The sequence below is a fragment of the Propithecus coquereli genome, unplaced genomic scaffold (assembly GCF_000956105.1).
Source record: "Propithecus coquereli isolate 6110/MARCELLA unplaced genomic scaffold, Pcoq_1.0 Scaffold57, whole genome shotgun sequence".
Taxonomy (NCBI): domain Eukaryota; kingdom Metazoa; phylum Chordata; class Mammalia; order Primates; family Indriidae; genus Propithecus; species Propithecus coquereli.
Window position 1 is genome coordinate 7,990,821 of NW_012151618.1, and position 19,282 is coordinate 8,010,102.

General features: G+C 43.3%; 1 protein-coding gene across 1 annotated transcript in view; it reads right to left on the bottom strand.

Annotated features, from left to right (window-relative positions):
- MYO1E (myosin IE) overlaps nt 1–17,053 on the bottom strand; it is a 200,360-nt gene extending 183,307 nt beyond the window's left edge. Inside the window, exon 1 of the mRNA XM_012658061.1 lies at nt 16,612–17,053. Within this exon, the coding sequence (XP_012513515.1) occupies nt 16,612–16,614 (3 nt within the window). The 5' untranslated portion in view covers nt 16,615–17,053. The remainder of the gene's footprint in view (nt 1–16,611) is intronic.
- Nucleotides 17,054–19,282: the final 2,229 nt, after the last annotated feature.

A 19,282-nucleotide genomic window follows, 5' to 3' on the forward strand; every position in this document is an offset into this window, starting at 1 on the left:
GGCCTCTTTAGGAGACTTGATAGACTGGTTCAGAGGGATCAGCACCAGTAGAAAGTGTGGCAGCAACAGCAGCCATGGAGGAGACACCCTGGGTTGCCAGCCGTCCTAGCATGCCGCAGACAACCACCTATTCTGTGCCTCTACCTAGGGACAACTTGACTCCAGAATGGTCTAAGAGAAAATTTTCCCTCAGTGCCCTTTAATTTTTGCCTGAGCAGGATGATTAGTTAGTTGCAATGGTTAGTTGCATCCCTGGAAGCTTTGGATATTTGGCTTCATCCCTGTCCTCGGAAGATGATATCCTGAGAGCAACCATCAGACTTCCTCTGGAGTGTGTTCAGAGTCATGTTACCTCGCCTGGACCCCAGTGCTCCTGGGCACTAGTACTTTGCAATCACCTAGAGACCTTGTTCAAACGCAGACTCAGAATCAGTAGGTCTAGAGTGGGCCTGAAGTTCTGCATTTCTAATAATATTGCAGGATGTCCAGGGTATTAAACCGTGGACCCACAACTTAAACACGTATGTGTCCAGGGACAGACAGCTCCTCTCCAAAGCAGACCTTAGATTCAGGTCACCCAGAAGTTATATCCCTCCTCTGCCACTTTTCAGCTGGGTGAAACAGGGTACCTAACTCGTTTATTGTTTCCTCGTCTATAAAACAGGCAAAATAATAATAGTTTCCTCAAAGGAGGCAAAAATGCTGGACAGTTCAGAGCGGGTTCTCAGTAATTGATAGTTCCAATAACAGATTCTCTTTTTTTCAATGGCGTGGAAAACTGTTAAATTCACAGAAGCACACCAAACCTCTCAAAGGCTCTCTGGTCTCTGTGGGAATTACTGAGAATGCAAAGCACAGAACACCCTCAGAAACCGAAAGAGCTGCTGAAAACTCCTTATCGCCGTGTAATCCTGTATAATCACAACCGCTTCCCAAAATAGGTTTATCCTGTATTTGTCTGAGTGATTTATAACATCAAGATCTATCGCATGATTTCCCAGCTCTAAAATTCCCCCAAACTCCAGCCTGCAGGGAAAAAGCAAGCATTTCTTTTATAAGGCAGCCAGCACACCGGGATCTAACCAACCACCTTCACAATTCCCTTTCCTCAAAGTCAGATTCCACCCCGCATTAAAAACTACTGCCCTAGCTCATTATAAAGGTCTTTGATCTAAACTATCTCATTTATACTAAAAGTATAAAAATGCATTTACTGCATGAACCGGAATAGTCTTATACTTGGAATTCTTTGTCATAGGTGAAGAAATAAACCTTTGCTCTATTTCCACATTTTGAAAAGCAAACCGCAGCTCTGTAAATGTGCAGTTTTTGTGTGGCTACGTATCCTCATTCTCTTGCACACATTACTCTTTTAACCCCCTAGCCGAGAGTATGTGAACATAAATGTACTCATAAATATCCAGCTCCAGAATAATCTATAATTGATGTGTACAGATAGATAAAGAGCACATCATTTATTTTTTAAAATTCTCTCCCTTTCTCTCACTTTCTCCATCACACACAAAGAAAAACCCCTGTTTAGAGGAAGCCACGCCTATCACTAAAGGGCTCCACCTACCTTTCAAAAAAACATTAAGAGCAAACTTTAAGAGCTATTCAAAACCAAAGGAAATGCCAAGACATTCAAAAAAGTTCTTTTCGTAATGCAAATGAGGCCGTAGGAATTTGTGAGGAGCAGAATAAACAAAACAATTAAGCCATTAGCAAGTCTCCTTCGAGGCAACTGGCCTTCGGAGGCTAGCAACGCCAGATCCCACTTGGGCAGGTGAGTGGTTAGTCTGCTAAGGGAAAAACAAAGGCAGGAAATTCTCCTCTTTAAAACCAGGACAGATATAAACGTTGTCAGGAAATTTTACATTCTGAAAATCCATATAGCTGAACAAGGAAAACCTTCTTACCCTATCTGCTAATCTGGCAGTGATCTTTCATATCAACAAAAACAACTAACCACTCCTCCCTGAACTCGGGGTCACAGGTCAAAGTGGCCTCAGGTGGCAGAACTTGCTAGAACAGGCAGCCACCTCCATGCCAGGCGGGCACCTGATTTGGAATGGCACCATTCAAAATTGGGAGCTTTTGAGTAGAAAGGGCCCTGGTGAATTTGGTTTCCTTTCTGCCTGTTAAGAGCAGCACTACCCCGTGGGGGGCAAGTCAGGACTGGTTGTGTGGCCTCAGCCTAGGCTCTCAGTTGGAAAGGAGTAAGAGACAGATGTAGAAGCCATCCCAGCCCACCCAGCTTCCCTAGGAGCGTGAGCAGACCACTGTTATCTGTTCTATTCAAGGAAAACTCAAAAGGAAGCGCTAGTAGTTTTATCTTAGAGGGCTATTTTTATCTTTGAAAAACATGTCCAGTTTACGATTAGCTGTCTACTTGAATCCAATGACTCTCATGCATCACTCATTCATTGAAGGCCGCTGTTGCTGCAACCAAGTAGAACTGGAAGGTTATCAGCCCTTCATGCACGTTTGGTCTAGTGGGGAACAGAATGGTTCAATTCAGCAAAGTTGCCAATTCTACCCCATGCCAGAGAGTGTGCCGGTAATGGAAATGCCAAAATACAAAATACAAAGATGAGCCATGAGCATGACACAGTGTCCCTGCCCTCCGGGAGTTTACAGCCAAGAAGGACAGAACAATAAACAAAAATGTAATGAATTAATATCACTTGAAAACTTCCGATTGGCGGGAGGGCCCCAATTTACCTTGCCTGTCTCAACTCTTCCATCCCTTGTCCACAAGCCACTCAACATTCCTCACTGCGAATGTTCTACATGGTGATCATATATATCTTTCCAGAACCCACAGGTTCCCTGGACTACTCCCCCTTTCTCTCCTCCTGCTCACATTGGAAGCCACTTCTTTTATCTGCAGAGCTTAGAACACCTCCCCCAGCCACCTGGAGCTGGGCATGGAAAACATACACCAAAAAGTTCAAAAAGTGCAAATCTGCCAATTTTTTTACTTAATGAGTTCCAGTACAAAGATGTCATGAGGACAGTTTGACATGACCCATCTTTGGATTACCTTTAAATATCTGAATTCAACCTGTCCTCCAAAACTACATGCAATATAAAAGCACATTGTCTGACTGCTGCAAAATCTCACATCAATTCTTTCGATTCCTTTTCCCATCTATTGTCTTTGCCTATTTCTTAAATACACTTAAAAACACTTGGGGAAATCACTGACAACATATACAACAGATTCTGTTTTCTGTGAGAACGATCTTTCTTCATTGATTTCCTAAACAGTTGTGGGGGGGAAGGTGCGTGCCCCGGTTTCAACATTTTAGTGGCTTGCTGAGTGAAGACAAGCACCGTGCCAGCAGACTGCTCTCCGCTGCCTTCCGTGGATGTATGACTCAGTTGCCCTTTTAAGTGTCTTTATCCCTCTTGTCTCTGTCCTCACTATTCCATCTCTCCAAAGGGTGAGCCAACGAAGTGAGGAGTGACACCCACACATCATACAACTTCATCATTTCCATGAAAATCAAAGGCTCAGCGACATTGGAATCACAGGGTGCTTTCACCAATTCACGCCCCTGTTTCATTCCACTATCTGAGCAACCAAGAGCAACGGTTTATTGGAGTGGACTTGAAGAATGCCCCACTGTATCCGTGGTTCTGCACTCTACTTTTGTCCTGCAAGGTCAAGACCTAGGGGGCAGGTTTCAAGAATGTATACTCACACACAGCAGAAGGAAATACACGCATTTTTCCCCAGTAAGTTTTAAAATAGCATTGTATACCCAGTAGAGCAAGTCACGAAAAAACTGGTGGCTGGAGTGGGGGAGGTTGGGATACAAAGCTGAACAAGAAAGGGCTCTACCTGAAAAGTAACTGGTGAGAAGGGAAGATACGATGTGCGTAAACTATCAGAAGATCTTTGCAGATAAAGTGTCGTGAGATTTTGAATAAGGGATAACTTTCAACTATGAGACTCAAGAAGGTGGAATTGGGGCCAGCCCAAAAGAAGAATTAGACCATTGGGATGGGGAAGGGAAGGGAATTGATTCCAGCCAGACACAAGCTGAGGGTGGAGAACATCCAAGCCTGCAAAGGGAACACCAAGTGGTTGAATTTGATCAGACGATCGAGGTGAGAGACAAAGTAAAAGGTAGGCTGAAGCCACACTGCACAGGTGGAACCCACAGACTTGGCAAGTGGTGGAATGTTGCCATTCATCACATCTTATACTGGAGCATATAAAATATACCTTTGCCAACTGATAAATACAATGGCTGCAAAAACCGGAAGACTCTGATCCATGACCCCAGACAAAAAGGACAATGCCTCGTTGTCTCTGCAGAGCAGACAAAGCTTGACACATTAGCCTGCACGTTTGCTTGGAGAGGTGCTCAGCAGGGCTGGTCGGAGGAGAAGGATTAAGTGAGCTTGAGGGAGGGGGAGGAGGGAGCTGCCCTTTGTTTGGTGGCCTTCATTATGTTTCCTCGCTGCTGGGCAGGTGCAAAGTATTTTTCCTGCCTTCTCCAGCCCTCCTCCTCATCCCTCCCCAGTCCAGAAGGCCACTTCAAGGAGAGGATGGGCAAAAGGCCTTGTGGAAAAAGGAAAAAACATTAGCAGGAGGATGTGGTTGGGGTGTGGGTGAGAGAAAGAGCTGGAAGCAAGAAGCTATCCCAGTTTTTCTACACCCCAAGCCCTCGTCCTGGGTAATAGAAACAAAGCACAGAAATCTGCTCCAGAATCCAGTAATTGAAGCCTAGCAATTCCCTTCTATGCACCCTCAATTAGTAAATATTAATTTTCTAATTAACATCAATGGATCCTCGCTAGGGAAATAATGGGCTTTCAATTATTTACATAAAGTCAAAACATTATGCCCCTGATTTATATTTGAAGTCTGCACTGGACACATTTCTCTCTGTGACCACAGGAGAATATAAAAACCTGAATCCAGGACCAATGCTGTGACTCTGTTTTTATGCTTTATTATTATTCTGAAAAATCAAGTCAGTTCTCAGCAAATGATACCTACCATTGTCTCACACTGATGTGTCTTATTGGCTTAGCATCTGAGAATCATACAAAAAATTATTTTAACTGACCACTTTCAACCTCCCTTCTCTCTAATGCTTGATTATGTTCAATTTTCAAACATTTCCAGTAAAAGCAGGTTTAGGACCAGGATTCCCAGACTGTGGGTCAAGAGACTTGTATTCTGAGGACAGTTCTGCTATTAACTTGCCAGGTAACCCAAGGATCTGGGTCAGGACACTTAAATTCTCCGGACCTTGGAGGTCATTTGGGGAGGTGCTAGAAGGCGACAGACCACTTTGGGATTTATAAATCTTCTTCCCAGGAAAAAAACATATATGAATGGACATGGGCACAAACAATTTCCTAGACCCTCCCCCCAAGTGATCTCTAGGGTATTTCTCATTTTGATATTCTATATTTAAAGGTGTCTGATCATTGAAAGAAACAAGTATTATTTTTACAGCCATTTCCATGATACAGGTACCTATGAGGAGGAGTGAAGACACTGATATTGATGAACTCACTCTAGCAATCATAGCTAAAGGTAGTGCCTGAGTAGAGATAGGATGGTAGGGTAGGGGAGCCCTGCTGTCCTGCACACTAAAACTGTGAATGCCAAGATCTCACTGCCAGATCCTCCTGTCGATGACACGGGGCCAAGCTTGAAGAAGTCCCCTCAGTGGCTGGCAACAAAGCCTCTCCCATTAAAAGCCTGGCGTGGTGGCTCATGCCTGTAATCCTAACACTCTGGGAGGCCAAGCAGGAGGATAGCTTGAACTCAGGAGTTCAAGACCAGCCTGAGCAAGAAAGAGTGAGACACGTCTCTATTAACAATAGAAAAAATTAGCCAGGCATGGTGGTGCGCGCCTGTAGTCCCAACTACTTGGGAGGCTGAGGCCAGAGAATGGCTTGAGCCCAGGAGTTTGAGGTTGCAGGGAGCTATGATCACATCACTGCACTCTAGCTGGGGTGACAGAGCAAGACTCTAATAAAAAAAAAAAAAAGCCAAAGGAACACTACTTGCTTTGGGTTCTCTAAGACATACCTCTTCTTCCAGTCCAAAGAATAGTTAGTGTCAAGTTTTATTTTATTTAAAAGCCAATATAATATGGCAATTTATGGGTGAAATGCTATATCTAGGATTTGCTTCAAAATAAACCAGAAGAAGATGAGAATAGAAAAAAGATTGGCCATGGGTTGTCAATTGATGAAGTTGGGCGATTATTTTTCTCTCGCTTGTATAGTTTTAAATTTTCCACAGAGAGAGAGAGAATCAAAGTGAAAGATCTGTAGGTTAGCAGATTTTCTGAGTCCTGTGCACAAAGCTAGATGAACCCTACTTAATTCACATCTTGTTGAGGAGCTCCCAGATAGCAAAATCTGTGGCTTACAGAATATGGAATTGACACAGGGTTATTTTGGGAACCATCCTACAGTCCAAAAGACATGACTTTCAACCAAGGAAAAAAAGTATTTTTGTCTATGCGAGGAAATGTCTTTCTCCACATGGAGAGCTCAGAGCTGGCCGAGGAAGCAAAACTAGGTAGCCCAAAGTATCGTCCCCACCTTGGAAGGCAGGAGCTTTACCTTTGCGTCCAACAGGCCACCCAGCCCAGTCTGGTTTGGCAAGATTCACTGCTCTCGCTCTTTGTACTTAATGTAGAATGTCTGCTATTTTTACAGAGCTCCCTTTAACAGACAGAAAATGATTTTTCTTGTTGTTAGCTTCTGCTTTTGCCTTTTTTTCCCAACAAAATATAGCAATTTTAGAATCAGACTGAGTTTCCATCAATACAAAAGAACTGCAGCTCCAATTCCTCGCGTCTTGGGAAAACAGCAGCGGACATATAAGAAGCAATACTGACTTCTCTGTCACCCATGGGGGTTCGGAGGATCAGCCAGGGAAAACGGAGGCTACCACTGAATCTATTCCTGCCTCAGTGTATTCACCCAAGGAAGGAACGCTGACAGAGAAAAGGTTGAGTTAGGGGAACTGTATCTAAGCCCTTGGGTAGTCCTTTCCTACACTGACTCTGGACTTGGCCATATGACTGGCTTTGGCCAGTGGGGACAACAGCAAGCATGATACAAGCAGAAGCTTAACAAATGCTTGTGTGTTGGAGCTTGTGCAAGCTCGCTGTTCTTGGGAACACTGTGCTGTGAGCACTACTATATAAACAAGCCAGGGCTAACCTGGTATGACAAGAGATATGTGGCCAACTCATCTCCATTGCCCCAGCTGAAATTGGGCTAACTACCAGACATGTGAGTGAGGTCATTCTAGATCATCCATTCCCAGCCAAGCCACTAGTTGACCACAGGGATTGGATGAACCCACCAAGACCAGAACTACCCAACCAATGCACAAAATCTTGAGAAATAATAAATGCTTATTATTTAAGCCACCAAGTTTGAGGTGATTTGTTACACCAAAAGCTAACAGACACAATGGAGCAAGAAAAGGTGACTTACAGAGGCTAAGATATATTGAACATCGGAAGACATATCTCCTAATGGCTCTTTACACAACAGTCAGTGGGGCTTACTGTCGACTGGATTTTATGTCAACAGTCATTAAAATATCCTGACATAGATTTGAAATTGACCGTACTTCCCAATAGTCATTTCAAGACAATGTTTCCTACAACTTTTGGAATGCTATTGTATGGGCTTCAGGGGTTTATGAACCTGCTAAAATTATATGAAGAATTGTGTGTGTTTATATGCATTTTTTCTTCTTAACTGAAAAAAGATGCTTAACAAACAGAATAACAAAGAAATATCTATACATACACTGCCTAGAATTAATGATACTGTTTTATCATATTTGTTTTGGATTTCTTTTTTATACATAAAGCAAATAAGACATTACTGATAGGGTTGATATTAGTCTGGCTCAGTCATCTCCCTTTCCTCCTCCCTCATTCAGTAGTTTGAATTTGGCATATATCTTTCTAGTCTGTGAATTTATATTTTAAAATAATATATACATAAATATATGTACACATATATAAATGTATAGATTGCAAAATAATATATTAACATATAGTCTTGTGTTTTTGAAATTATTTTTTTTAGGAGACAGGGTCTCACTCTGTCACCCAGGGTGGAGTACAGTGGCATCATCATAGCTCACTGCAGCCTCAAACTCCTGGGCTCAAGCGATCCTCTTGCCTCAGCCTCCTGAGTAGCTGGGACTACAGGTGTGCAACACCATGCCTGGCTAATTTTTCTTAGTTTTTGTATAGAGACAGGGTCTCACTATATTATTGCCCAGGCTGGTCTCAAACTCCTGGCCTCAACGGATCCTTCTGCCTTTGCTTCCCAAAGCGCTGGGATTACAGGCGTGAGCCACTGTGCCCAGCCTGAAATTTTTCCTAAATGGTTTCATGTATGCATCTTTCTACAATTGCTTCTTCACCAAACACTACCTTTGTGAGACCCATTCATATTGATACCATAGTCTCATATAACAGGTAAGCCACATGTATTTCTCTACTAATGGACATTTAAATTGTTCCTGTTTTGTTTTTGGGGTTTTTTTGTTTGTTTTTGGTGCTATTACAAACGCTGTTGGGGAACAGGTCAGTAGCTTCCAACACACTCTCAGAGGGCCTCAGAATACACGCCCCCATCCAAATATTAGGAATCTTTGTTTGGTAATCTGATGGGGGGAAGGGGAATTGCCATAATTTGGCAGATGCATTTCTGCATTAGAGCATTCCCAAGCCTTCGAGGAAGCTGTTCTTACACTCTTAAAATCATTTATTAGATGCTTCTGTATTCAAATCTAAAATTTCCTGTAACAAAGGTCTGCATCTACCTAGGACACTAAAAAAGCCTTATTTTTTTCATTGAAAATTCCTTAAAATCAGATAATGTTGCTGTCCAAAACGTTCTATTACCAAGCAATGTTATCCTAAATTGCCATCAACATCAAATGCTGCTCACACCAAAGAAATTACTAAGAGACTAACAGTGTGATATCCTAATTTTTTTGTTGTCATTTTCTGTAATGTTTATAAGAATTAAACAGCTAGATCTCTGGTGGTTATCTCATTTCCCTTATTTTCTATTTTTTTAACCTAATTTGGATTAGAGAGCTTTCTAATATGGCTTTCTTTTACTTTTATGCTTGCTCCCAGTGTGACATCTAGTCCCTATAGCAAAGTCCCAAAACAAGGAAATTAAAACCCAGACCCTTACTACTCATAATGGACCATGTTCTTAAGTCTAAATTATCCCACCCTAGTATTATTGAGTAAAATAAACCAAAATAGGTGATTTTTTATCGGTCTTGCCTTCCCTCAGGAGTATGTGAAATGATGAAATGTTATACAGATACTTGGACTCAAAATTGTCAAATTTAGAAATAATTTATTCAATTGCTTTTAAAAGAGCATGGATTTAGCAGATCTGGTGAGTTACATACGAATTGTGTCGCTCTGAATAATTCCCTTTCCCTTGCTACACTTTGGTTTTCTTATCTGTGAAATACCAAAAATCATCATTGGTGCCAGAATGAAATAATGAAATAGTGCATATAGAAGCCCTTTGTCATTTCTCCGTTAGACAGTGAGCTTCTCATAAGCAGAAGCAGTGCTTAATTCATCTTTGATTTCCCAGCAGCTGGCAATGTATTTGGTAAGGATTCCTATGTACCAAGCATGTATGCGAACCTCCTTTGCCACGGCTGTGTCTCCTCCACTTTGGAGTTCAAAGCTCTCCATCTCCAACTACTCCACTTCTCTGGTAGGACCACTCGCACTTGCCAAGTTGGACTCAGAGCTCCAAGCACTCACTGGCACCACACATTTGAGTGCCAACACCAGATTCCCGGGGGAACACCAATAGTAGGCAACTTTGGGCTAGAACCTGGGAGTATAGAGTGTGTGCCCCAAGTATGTCCTGCTCCAGCTCTACACCAAAGAGAGGCTGCACATCTCAGGAGCCACAGAAGGCTAAGCTGCCCATTACTGGTGATGACAGCAGTTCTAGTGGGTACAAGGAGGAACTCGTCCCTGTACACACTTCTGGAGGAGGTCTCCATGACTCAGTCTGGGTAATCAGGCTACATGAGATTATTAATATTATACTTGGCCGGGCGTGGTGGCTCACACCTGTAATCCTAGCACTTTGGGAGGCCAAGGTGGGAGGATCACTTAAGCTCAAGAGTTTGAGACCAACCTGAGCAAAAGCGAGACTCCATCTCTTTTAAAAATAGAAAAATTAGCAAGGTGTTGTGGTGTGAGCCTGTAGTCTCAGCTACTCAGGAGGCTGAGGCAGGAGGATCTCTCAAGGATCGCTCGAGCCCAGGAGTTTGAGGTTGCAGTGAGCTATGATGATGCCATTGCACTCTAGAGTGCAACAGAGTGAGACTCTGTCTTAAAAAAAAAAAATTATATATTTTTATATATATATTATTATACTGCCACCAAAATATAATAAATATGCTTACCAAAGAAAAGGATTTATAAAACAGGTGGAAAAATACGGAGCACTGACTGTGTATTTGCCCCATAATTACAACTACATAAAAACAATGTGTGTTTGAGTAGACTGGAAGGAAACCTAAAGACATAAAAATAATTGCTGTGTTCGGGTATAGTGGTATTATGGATGAATTCTTCTAAATTTATTTCTTATAATCTCTTAAAGTTGACACAGTAATGAAGCAAAATGACCTTCCATCTCCAAGCAGGCCTTCTCGAAGGGTTCCAGAAAGAAAACTACCTGGTCATGTCTAGACTCCCCAGGAAATAGACTCTAATCCTCCACCATTAAGTGGGAAGAACCTTATTAGACTGGGATCAGAACACTTGGATTCTGGCACCAGCTCGGCCAAAAACTAGTTATGAGACTTCAGAAGTTGTTTAACCTCTCCAGACCTCCGTGCGAAGTCAAGCAAAAAGACTTAGGATAGAAATCTTAAGCTCTCTTCTGGCCTTTGTATGATGTAGCATATATTTTACTTTTTGCAATGTAGCAAATGAGTATAAAGTGCTGTGAAAGAATTTTTAACAAACACATCAGAATTCAAAAGACCCAATAGAGTATGGCCCCCTTCAGGGCAGTTCTTATACTTATTCCCGGAAAGAGGGACCTATTCTTTGGCCTCCACAGCTTGCTCTATACGATATTACATATCTTCAGCAAGACTAATTTTTCCTCCTTTGAGGCAGAATAAAGTTCTGGAAGCAGCTGAGAAGGACCTGGTACAAAGTCTGGTGAGTAAGATGGGTGATCAGGCTGGGTGGTAACATTTTAGGTCATAAAGGAAGTAAAAAAATAGATTTTCTTATGTGGCTCACAAATGACTATTCAAAAGTACTTTGAACAATGGCAATGACTTTCTCACTGTGGCAACTCAAAAGTGAGGCCAACTGTACTCACAGGTACAGTTTAAGTTCTATAAGGCCAGGCACGGTGGCTCATGCCTGTATTCCTAGCACTTTGGGAGGCTGAAGCAGGAGAATCACTTGAGGCCAGGAGTTTGAGACCAGCCTGGGCAACAAACAGAGACCCTCTCTCTACAAAAAATTTTAAAAGGAAACAGGTGTGCTTGTGCACACCTGTAGTCCCAGCTACTCAGGAGGCTGAGGAAGGAGGATAGCTTGAGCCCAGGAGTCTGAGGTTACAGTGAGCTGTGAAGACACCACTACACTCTAGCCCAGGCAACAGAGCAAGGCCTTGTCTCAAAAAAAAAAAAAAAAAAAGTTCTATGGCTGTCAAAGCCAATGCCATTATTTTAGGGATGGCTCTTATAGTTCTATTCTCTCAAGTGTGACTGTCATAAAGACATGTAAAAAAAAAAATACTTTGCTAGGATATCCAAAAACCTTTTGTCTCTGCCAAAATAAATTCTTAAGTTGAAATTCAAAACATAATTTGTTTACCATTATTACAGAATGTGCTCATAAGGCTGAGATGTTTATTTTTAATACCTTTGGCATTTAACCTTTAACCTCTTATTTGCTCTATAAATATCAAGTCAGCAAGGTAAAAAAAAATATATATATATATACATATATCAACATGGAGAAACTTATTTTAATCATGGATTGGTAAAAACACAAGTTGCTGCATCTTTGCAAAAAAACAAAGTAGATGACTCAAGCTTATAAAATCATTACTGTTCATAATTCCTATATATCCCACCATAAAGCTCATAATATCCTGCACTTGTATAGAGGTTTTAAAATATTTCTGCTTTTTGAAGCTGATGAAAAGAGCTTTCACAACAAGTTCCTACCAAGGAATGAGGCCTTGTCCCCATCTCATCAGGAAATGCAAAGCACTACGTGTTCTGTCTTTCATTTAGTCTCACAGGAGCTGGTGGCATGCCAATAACAGGTACAGGAGCAAAATGTTGTATTAATATTATATGTCATCAAAATTCTCACTGCTGCTCATCATCTAGACCTAAGGAGATCTCCCGAAACAGGCCTCACATTCATGAAATTCAATGGAGAAAGGAGTGATAAAAGGAGTCCATCGTGCAGTACAGGGGGCCAGGGCATTTTCAGTGGAAGAGGGAGTTGAAGAGTAAGAAAGAGAAGTTGAATTTGCAGCGTCACTACTCACGGAACCATCCTACACTGGTGTTTAGAGCTCCAAATAGTAGCAGCTGGATGTAGATTTTCCGTTTTAGTAGCTTAGAGATTCCGTGGGCTAAAAATACCAAGCAACTCCTTCTCTTTAGGGGGACCCAATGGGGAGGTGTGGGTGTATCAGTAAAAATCTAATGCTGTGACTGGGTATGTGGCTAAGGAGTAGACGGTCCTGCTGGTGAGTGAATGGGAGGAAGCACTGTGGTTCCCAGGAGGACACCAAATTCAAATTTACAGAGTGGCTGCAAACAGCTGACCCGCAGGTGTGTGTGTTTGGCCTCTCACTGATGATCAGAACACTTACAAAAATTGGCAGATATGGCATAAAAATCTGGATTTCTAGCTTCTCTTGAAAAACAAGACAATTTGGTAATATGGTGATGTAAACATGGCCTAGGGTCAAGTAGTGGTCCTCTTTAGATGAGGCAGGCATTCCACATGTACTCTCTAGAGGCTGGCCTCCCCCACCCCAAAATTCTATCATTCCAGTTTGCAACCGCTGATAAAGCTGTAGCCCCTGGCAAGACTGGAGAAGGTGGCTTTCAGCTCCTGCAACTGTCTGCTTTCTACACTTCTCCATCCCTCTGCGTCCGCTGACCCACTGGGTTTCTCTCCAAAGAGAAGCCCTGGACTGGCCAAATATTAATATTCCCCACTAGGATGGCCCTCCCACACTTGTCCCTACATAATGTCCTGGACACTAGATCCTCCCCTAACTCTTTGCCTGCATCAAAACTTTTTTGTGCTTTATCCCATTCCTTTCCGGTTTTGTTTTTGCTGTACTGTGTTGTTTGGGCCAGATTACTAGCAATCTGATAAACTAATCAGTAGAAATGAACAAGGTTACCTTCCCAGAAAACGTATTTGAAATGGGTTCCAGTCTTTCTAATTATAAGCCACGCTTTCACCCAAAGGAACTTATTTACCTTATAGTCAGCTATCCATCAGGTTTCTACGTTCTTTAGTCTATTCCTGTATATTTTTATATGTTATAGCTACAATTTACTCACAAGCAAAAAGCAAGTAAGGAAAAGGAAACATATCTTGAACATTTTCTGAGGTGATGGCCAATTCGGATTTGCCCTAATATTAATATTTCTGTTTATTTAATTTACAGAAGCCCCATGAATCACAATTTCTGGGTCCAAAGTATATAGCAGATCTATAGCCACGGGTTTCAGTCCATCAGACAGTCCAAACTGGTCATGGCCGCAAAGCAGAACTTCCTTTTCAGATGATGATAAGGCTGGATTCTACAAAGGAAACCTTAGATGTCAATGGAGATTTTTGTACTCTCCTGAACAACATACCCTAAATTCTTTTTTTAACTTCTTCAAGTCTCCCAAGGAAAAAGACATAAATAACTATTGCCTGGTAGTGATCTTAGTTTTCCCAAGATGGAGAAGTGTCCCAAAGTGAGTTTTCAGGAGGAAGACAGGAGTTGAACTACAAACTGTCCATTATGTTCATGAGTCAGAAAATAGCAATCTACCTTCATGAGTTACAACTGAATGAGTCTTGGTTGTACCTTGGATACAGATGGAAAACCTTCCTAATGTGCCACAAGACTTCACGCACACACAGAAGTCCACAGCACAGGTGCTCTCCCCACAATCTGGCCAAGGGCCTACTGATGAATTATATTCTCCGTGCTAATTCTCAGCCACACCCACTGAAGGTAACGTCCCTTCCCTTCCTGTTCTAGACAGCTAAGGGCAGGCCTAGACAGACATGGAACACAAAATGAAGCCTCATTTGGTTTGACAGAGTCTTATATAAACATTAAATACTATAACGTGGGTTTCTGATTAGGTAAGACATTGATGCTCTATTCTAAGGCGACATCATATATCTAATGAACAGATAATTTTTCAAGTCAGGAAAGAAATGATTCATTTAATTTTGGCCAAATTACTCTAGATTCAGTAGATCTCTGAATGGCACACCTTCTATTTCAGGACAGCCAGCTGTTTCAACTTTTCTGTCCACGAATTGTGGCCTTAGCAACCATATCTGATGCACAGATAGTCGCCTGGCAGCACACAACCTACCCATCTGTTCTGATGGCAGGGAGCCCATCAGTAGGTAAGTCAACCTTGTCCTCAGATAGACCAACTCTGGAAGTGACTCTTGCTTAGAACACGCCTCCGCCTCTGCATCCATTTGACCAACCATTTCATCTGCAACGGGGCCAAACTGAGCATGGAGTTTCCCAGGTCTCCAAAAAAGGCATCCTAGACTATTTTTCAGTCTGCTCAGCATGAAAGATGAGTTTAACTGAGAGGAAGTTAATTTTCTCAAGATACCACTCAAGTATTTAAATTCTATAAGCTTCTTTAAGCTCTTGACATAAACACATTGATTTTTTTTTCTTTTTTTTAGAAATATTGAACCATGGAAAATAATTACAGCAGTTCTAAAGTACTAGGGCTATCACATTGCTAAAATTCAGGTGGCCAGAAGCCCAGTGAAGTACCTTCACCCAAACCCATGCCCAATGTGAATGGTTCTCTGTAGGGGTTACAAAAATAATGTGAGGTGGACTGACTTCTTAAACCTTAAAACTGGAAGAGGAAATTTTTTTAATAAAGTATTCTCTTAGGGGCAAAGGTGACTTAATTTTGGACTATGTGAAAAGAAAGAGCTTTGGTCCAAGATGCCTTCAAAGCTTTTTCGTTGTTTGTTTTTAATCATTCTTTTGAATAAACAGCACCCTGTCAAAGGCTGCTTCTGAGCTCTGTTTGTAGGTTCCGATGAGCTTTTGCTACAGTCCTTAGGGCCGGTCAGGCGGCATATATAGATTTTTAGATCAACGCTGTGCTGGTTATCATTTTGACATAGCTTCACTTTAACATTCATTAAAAAAACAACAAACCAGAAGAGGACTACTTCATCCACCTAAGCAGGATTATTTGAAAAGAAGCAAGTGTGGAAACTATGAAGACTCGTAGTACAACTTTTTTTTTTTTTTCTGATAGACTGCCAATCTTTTCAAAATAGAGTCCTTGCTTTTGTGCCTCGGAAAGAAAAGTACACCACACCAAAGCCCAAGGGATGTGGCTAAGGTTATAGGCAGGGGGGAGGAGCGGAGCTGGGCTGGCGAGTTGGGGTTGCAGAAAAGTCACAAAAAAGTCAGAGAAAGAGGCAGCCACTTCCATATATTTCCAAAGTGCCAAATGGAAACAACCTGAAACTCGTGAGGACTTCTTGCCCTGCGAACTGTTCACTGTACACGCGAGGAGTCCCTGTCACCTCGCGCCTGGGCAGCGGCGGGGCCCTCCCCGGGAGGTGTTTACTCGGCCTCTCCAGCGCGGAGACCCTGCGGGCCAGCGCCCCTGGCGGGTCCAGGCCAGCGGGGCTCCCGGCTGCGCCCGGCTCACTTTCGCTCTCAGCAGCCTGCCCCCCGCCAGGTGCTCGCCCTACCTGGCGCCCCCGCCTGCCTTTGTGCGGCCCGCGCCGCCCCTCGCCAGGGCAGGCCGATGCCAGGCGGGACAGCTGCGGGCGCTGGCGGGCGGCGGAGCCGCGCTGGGGAGGGAGTCAGCCCGCGAGGGTGCCCGCGGGCGGGGAGGGGCGCAGCGAGCCGGCTGCGGCGCGAACGTCCGGGCCGGCTAGGACCCGAGGGGCACGGGCGGCTGCCCCAGCGCCGCAGCTGGAAGAAAGGGATCCCCTCCGACGCCGCGCCCCCGACAACAGATGTGCCCACACCCTGGCTTCCGACAGCTGGCAGCCATAGCAACCCGGCCACAAAAAGTTTCGAGACGCAGAAACTGAGTTTAAAGAAAGTTTTCCTTGGCCCCTCGTCCCTCTCCCCCAGCCCGGTTCACGCAAGGCAGGAGGAAATAAGAGCTCGCGACGTGCCTACTCCCGCGTCCACCTTCTCCACCCCTGGCCTGGGCAGCGCGCCCAAGGTGGGTGCCCCGCGCCGGGGCTTCCTGCCCCATCCCTGGGTCAGGCGTCCTGGGACGCGGTGCGGCCAACTCACCATGGTGACTCGCGCCGCGGTCGCGCCTCCGCCCGGTCCGGCTGCCGGGGAGCTGGGGCTGGAACGTAGTCTCCTGGGCGAACTTCAAAAGTTGGTTCCTCTCGCCAAAAACAGGCTCCCGACACCCAAGCACTCACAGGAGCCAATGGGAACCCAGGGGGGACTCCATCCAGGCGGGATCCGCGGCGCTAGGTGAGGACGAGACGGGGGAGACTCAGCAGGCAGGGTGCATGCTGCGGAGGGCAGGAGTCCACTCGGACCCGGCGATCGCCGCTGCCTAGGTGCGTCCGATGCGCTCGGCGCTGCTGCCCAGTTCCCCTGCCTCGCTGCTCTTTCTTCGGCCACTTAATCCGTACTCCTCTGGCTGAGCCTCGGCTCGGACCGGGCAATCTGTCCATAAATGGAGAATTCAGCTCAGGCCTGACCAATCAGGGTTTGTTTTCGCAGCGTCACTCCTCAGGGAAACCGTAGTAGCCAACAAGCTTGGAGCTGCTGGAGTTTCCAAAGACCTCTGGATCCTGTAGTCCTGCTCCCCGCCAGCCTCCACGGAATGCTGCGGACCCAGCTCGCGCCTGGTGGCAAGACCTGAACTGTTAGGAAGAAAACCCTGCGTGAAACAGAAGTAAACCTCTCACCTTTTTTTTTTTTATTTTTGTTTAAGACAAAGTTAGAGTAGATTTCGCCTCCAAGCCGAAGTGGCATGATTTTCCCAGAACATTTTTTTTTTGAAGAAGGAAATATTTTATCAGCATAAAAGATCAGAGTCGTGGCAACAGCCCAAAGGAAATCCTTTGTCATTCCTATGTCTGGATTGTGAGGAAAGTCAAAAATACCATTTCCCTCACCCCTCCTTCTACCTGCATTTCCTTGGAAAACAAAGGAAGGCTTCTGGCTTCTTTTTCTTTTCTTTTTTGGAGATTTCGATGGCAGGAAAGTTGCAAGTGCAGTGAGCAGAGGGAAGGGGAGAGAAGGTGGAAACACCGCCCCACCTCGGTCAACACGTACCTGTTGAAAACAATCAGAAGTACGATCAGAACTGTAAAAATGCATTATTCTGGAGTATGGAGTTTCGGGAAGTCAGGTGCGCAATGAGCAGAAGATTGGGGTGAAGGAAAAGCAGAATCCTGAAATAAAGGTAGCGAGTCTGATTTTATTTTAGGGGGCTGCAGAAGTACCCCGGTGGTTCACAACAGGCCTCCCCCCTGGGATCTGTAGAAGATAAAATTTGAAAACTTCCAGACATAGAAAAGCTATGAAGCATAATGATACTATGATTTACTTATGAAATTCGGTTGTAGCTCTTCACTTGAATATAGGATCATAGAGTTGAGACGGGCGTTAAAAATCATCTTGTCCAAAAAAAGTAGTAGCGAAATGTGGTATATCCATACGACGGAATACCACTCAGCCATAAAAAGGACTGCTGTACCATGCTGCAACACGGATGAACCTTGAAAACATGTTAAGTGCAACAAGCCAGGCCCAAATGACCACGTATTATATAATTCTATTTATATAAAAGTTGAGGATACAGAAATCTATAGAGACAGAAAGTCTATAGATTAGTGGTTTGCCAGGGAATTGGGAGGATGGGTAAATGGAAGTAATTGCTAATAGGTATATGTTTTCTTATTGATGTAATGAAAATTTTCTGGAATTTAGATAGTGGTGATGATTGTAAACTTTGTGAATATACCAAAAACCACTGGATTGCATATTTTAAAAGGGTGAATCTTATAGTACGTGAATTATATCACACTTAAAATCATGGAAGAAAATCACATTGTCCAGATTCTTGTAATAATCATTCACGTAGTTGGACGACAGTATAACTAAACGCCTACCGTAAGGTAGACACGGCTTGACACTCGAGATGCAACCGGTCCTCACCCCTGCTGGTCTTACAATTTTAGAAGGGAAGATACAGATGATAAATTTAAAAACAATAAATACTTACAGGAAAGAAACGAATATAATGAGAAGCGACAGTAGTTTTTTGCAAGGTACTGCCATATTCGGACCTATAGTTCAGGTTAGGAAATTCATCAGGCAGCAGTGTGTAGTTTGAACTGGAAAGTAAACAGTATGGCATCTGCACTAGGCATTGCCTAGGTATATACAGATGTGACACATTAAATTCTCGGGTAAGTCTGACTCCATATTTCATAGGAGCATATCAGCTTCAAAATACTATTAGTTATTTTAGGACTAATAAACAGAGGTTGCCAAAAGGGAAACTTGGGTTTATTAGCAACACAAGAACACTTAAGTTGGAAATGACACCTAAGCCACCATCCCATCCATGGCCCATCCTGATTAGTAGTCAGATTGACATGGGCTTCAAGATATACAGGCAAAGACATAGTTGTTTTCCCAAATTTAACCCAGGGATGCAATGAAACACTGAAAATCTCTTAATAATCCATTGACAATCTATTGGCCTTTGATTTTTCAATAATGACCTTGAGACTATTTGTCCGTTGTATCATCATTTTAGATTTTTTAAAAAATCATTTTAAAAAATGTTTATTTTTATTTGCCCTAATAATCTCTTTCCGGTTTCAAGAGATATTCCCAACTCTAGTAGGTGGGACATTGATGAACATGTATGCTTGTGTTCATGACTTTATAATATAATTTTTTCCAGAATGAAATACATGATATTTATTTA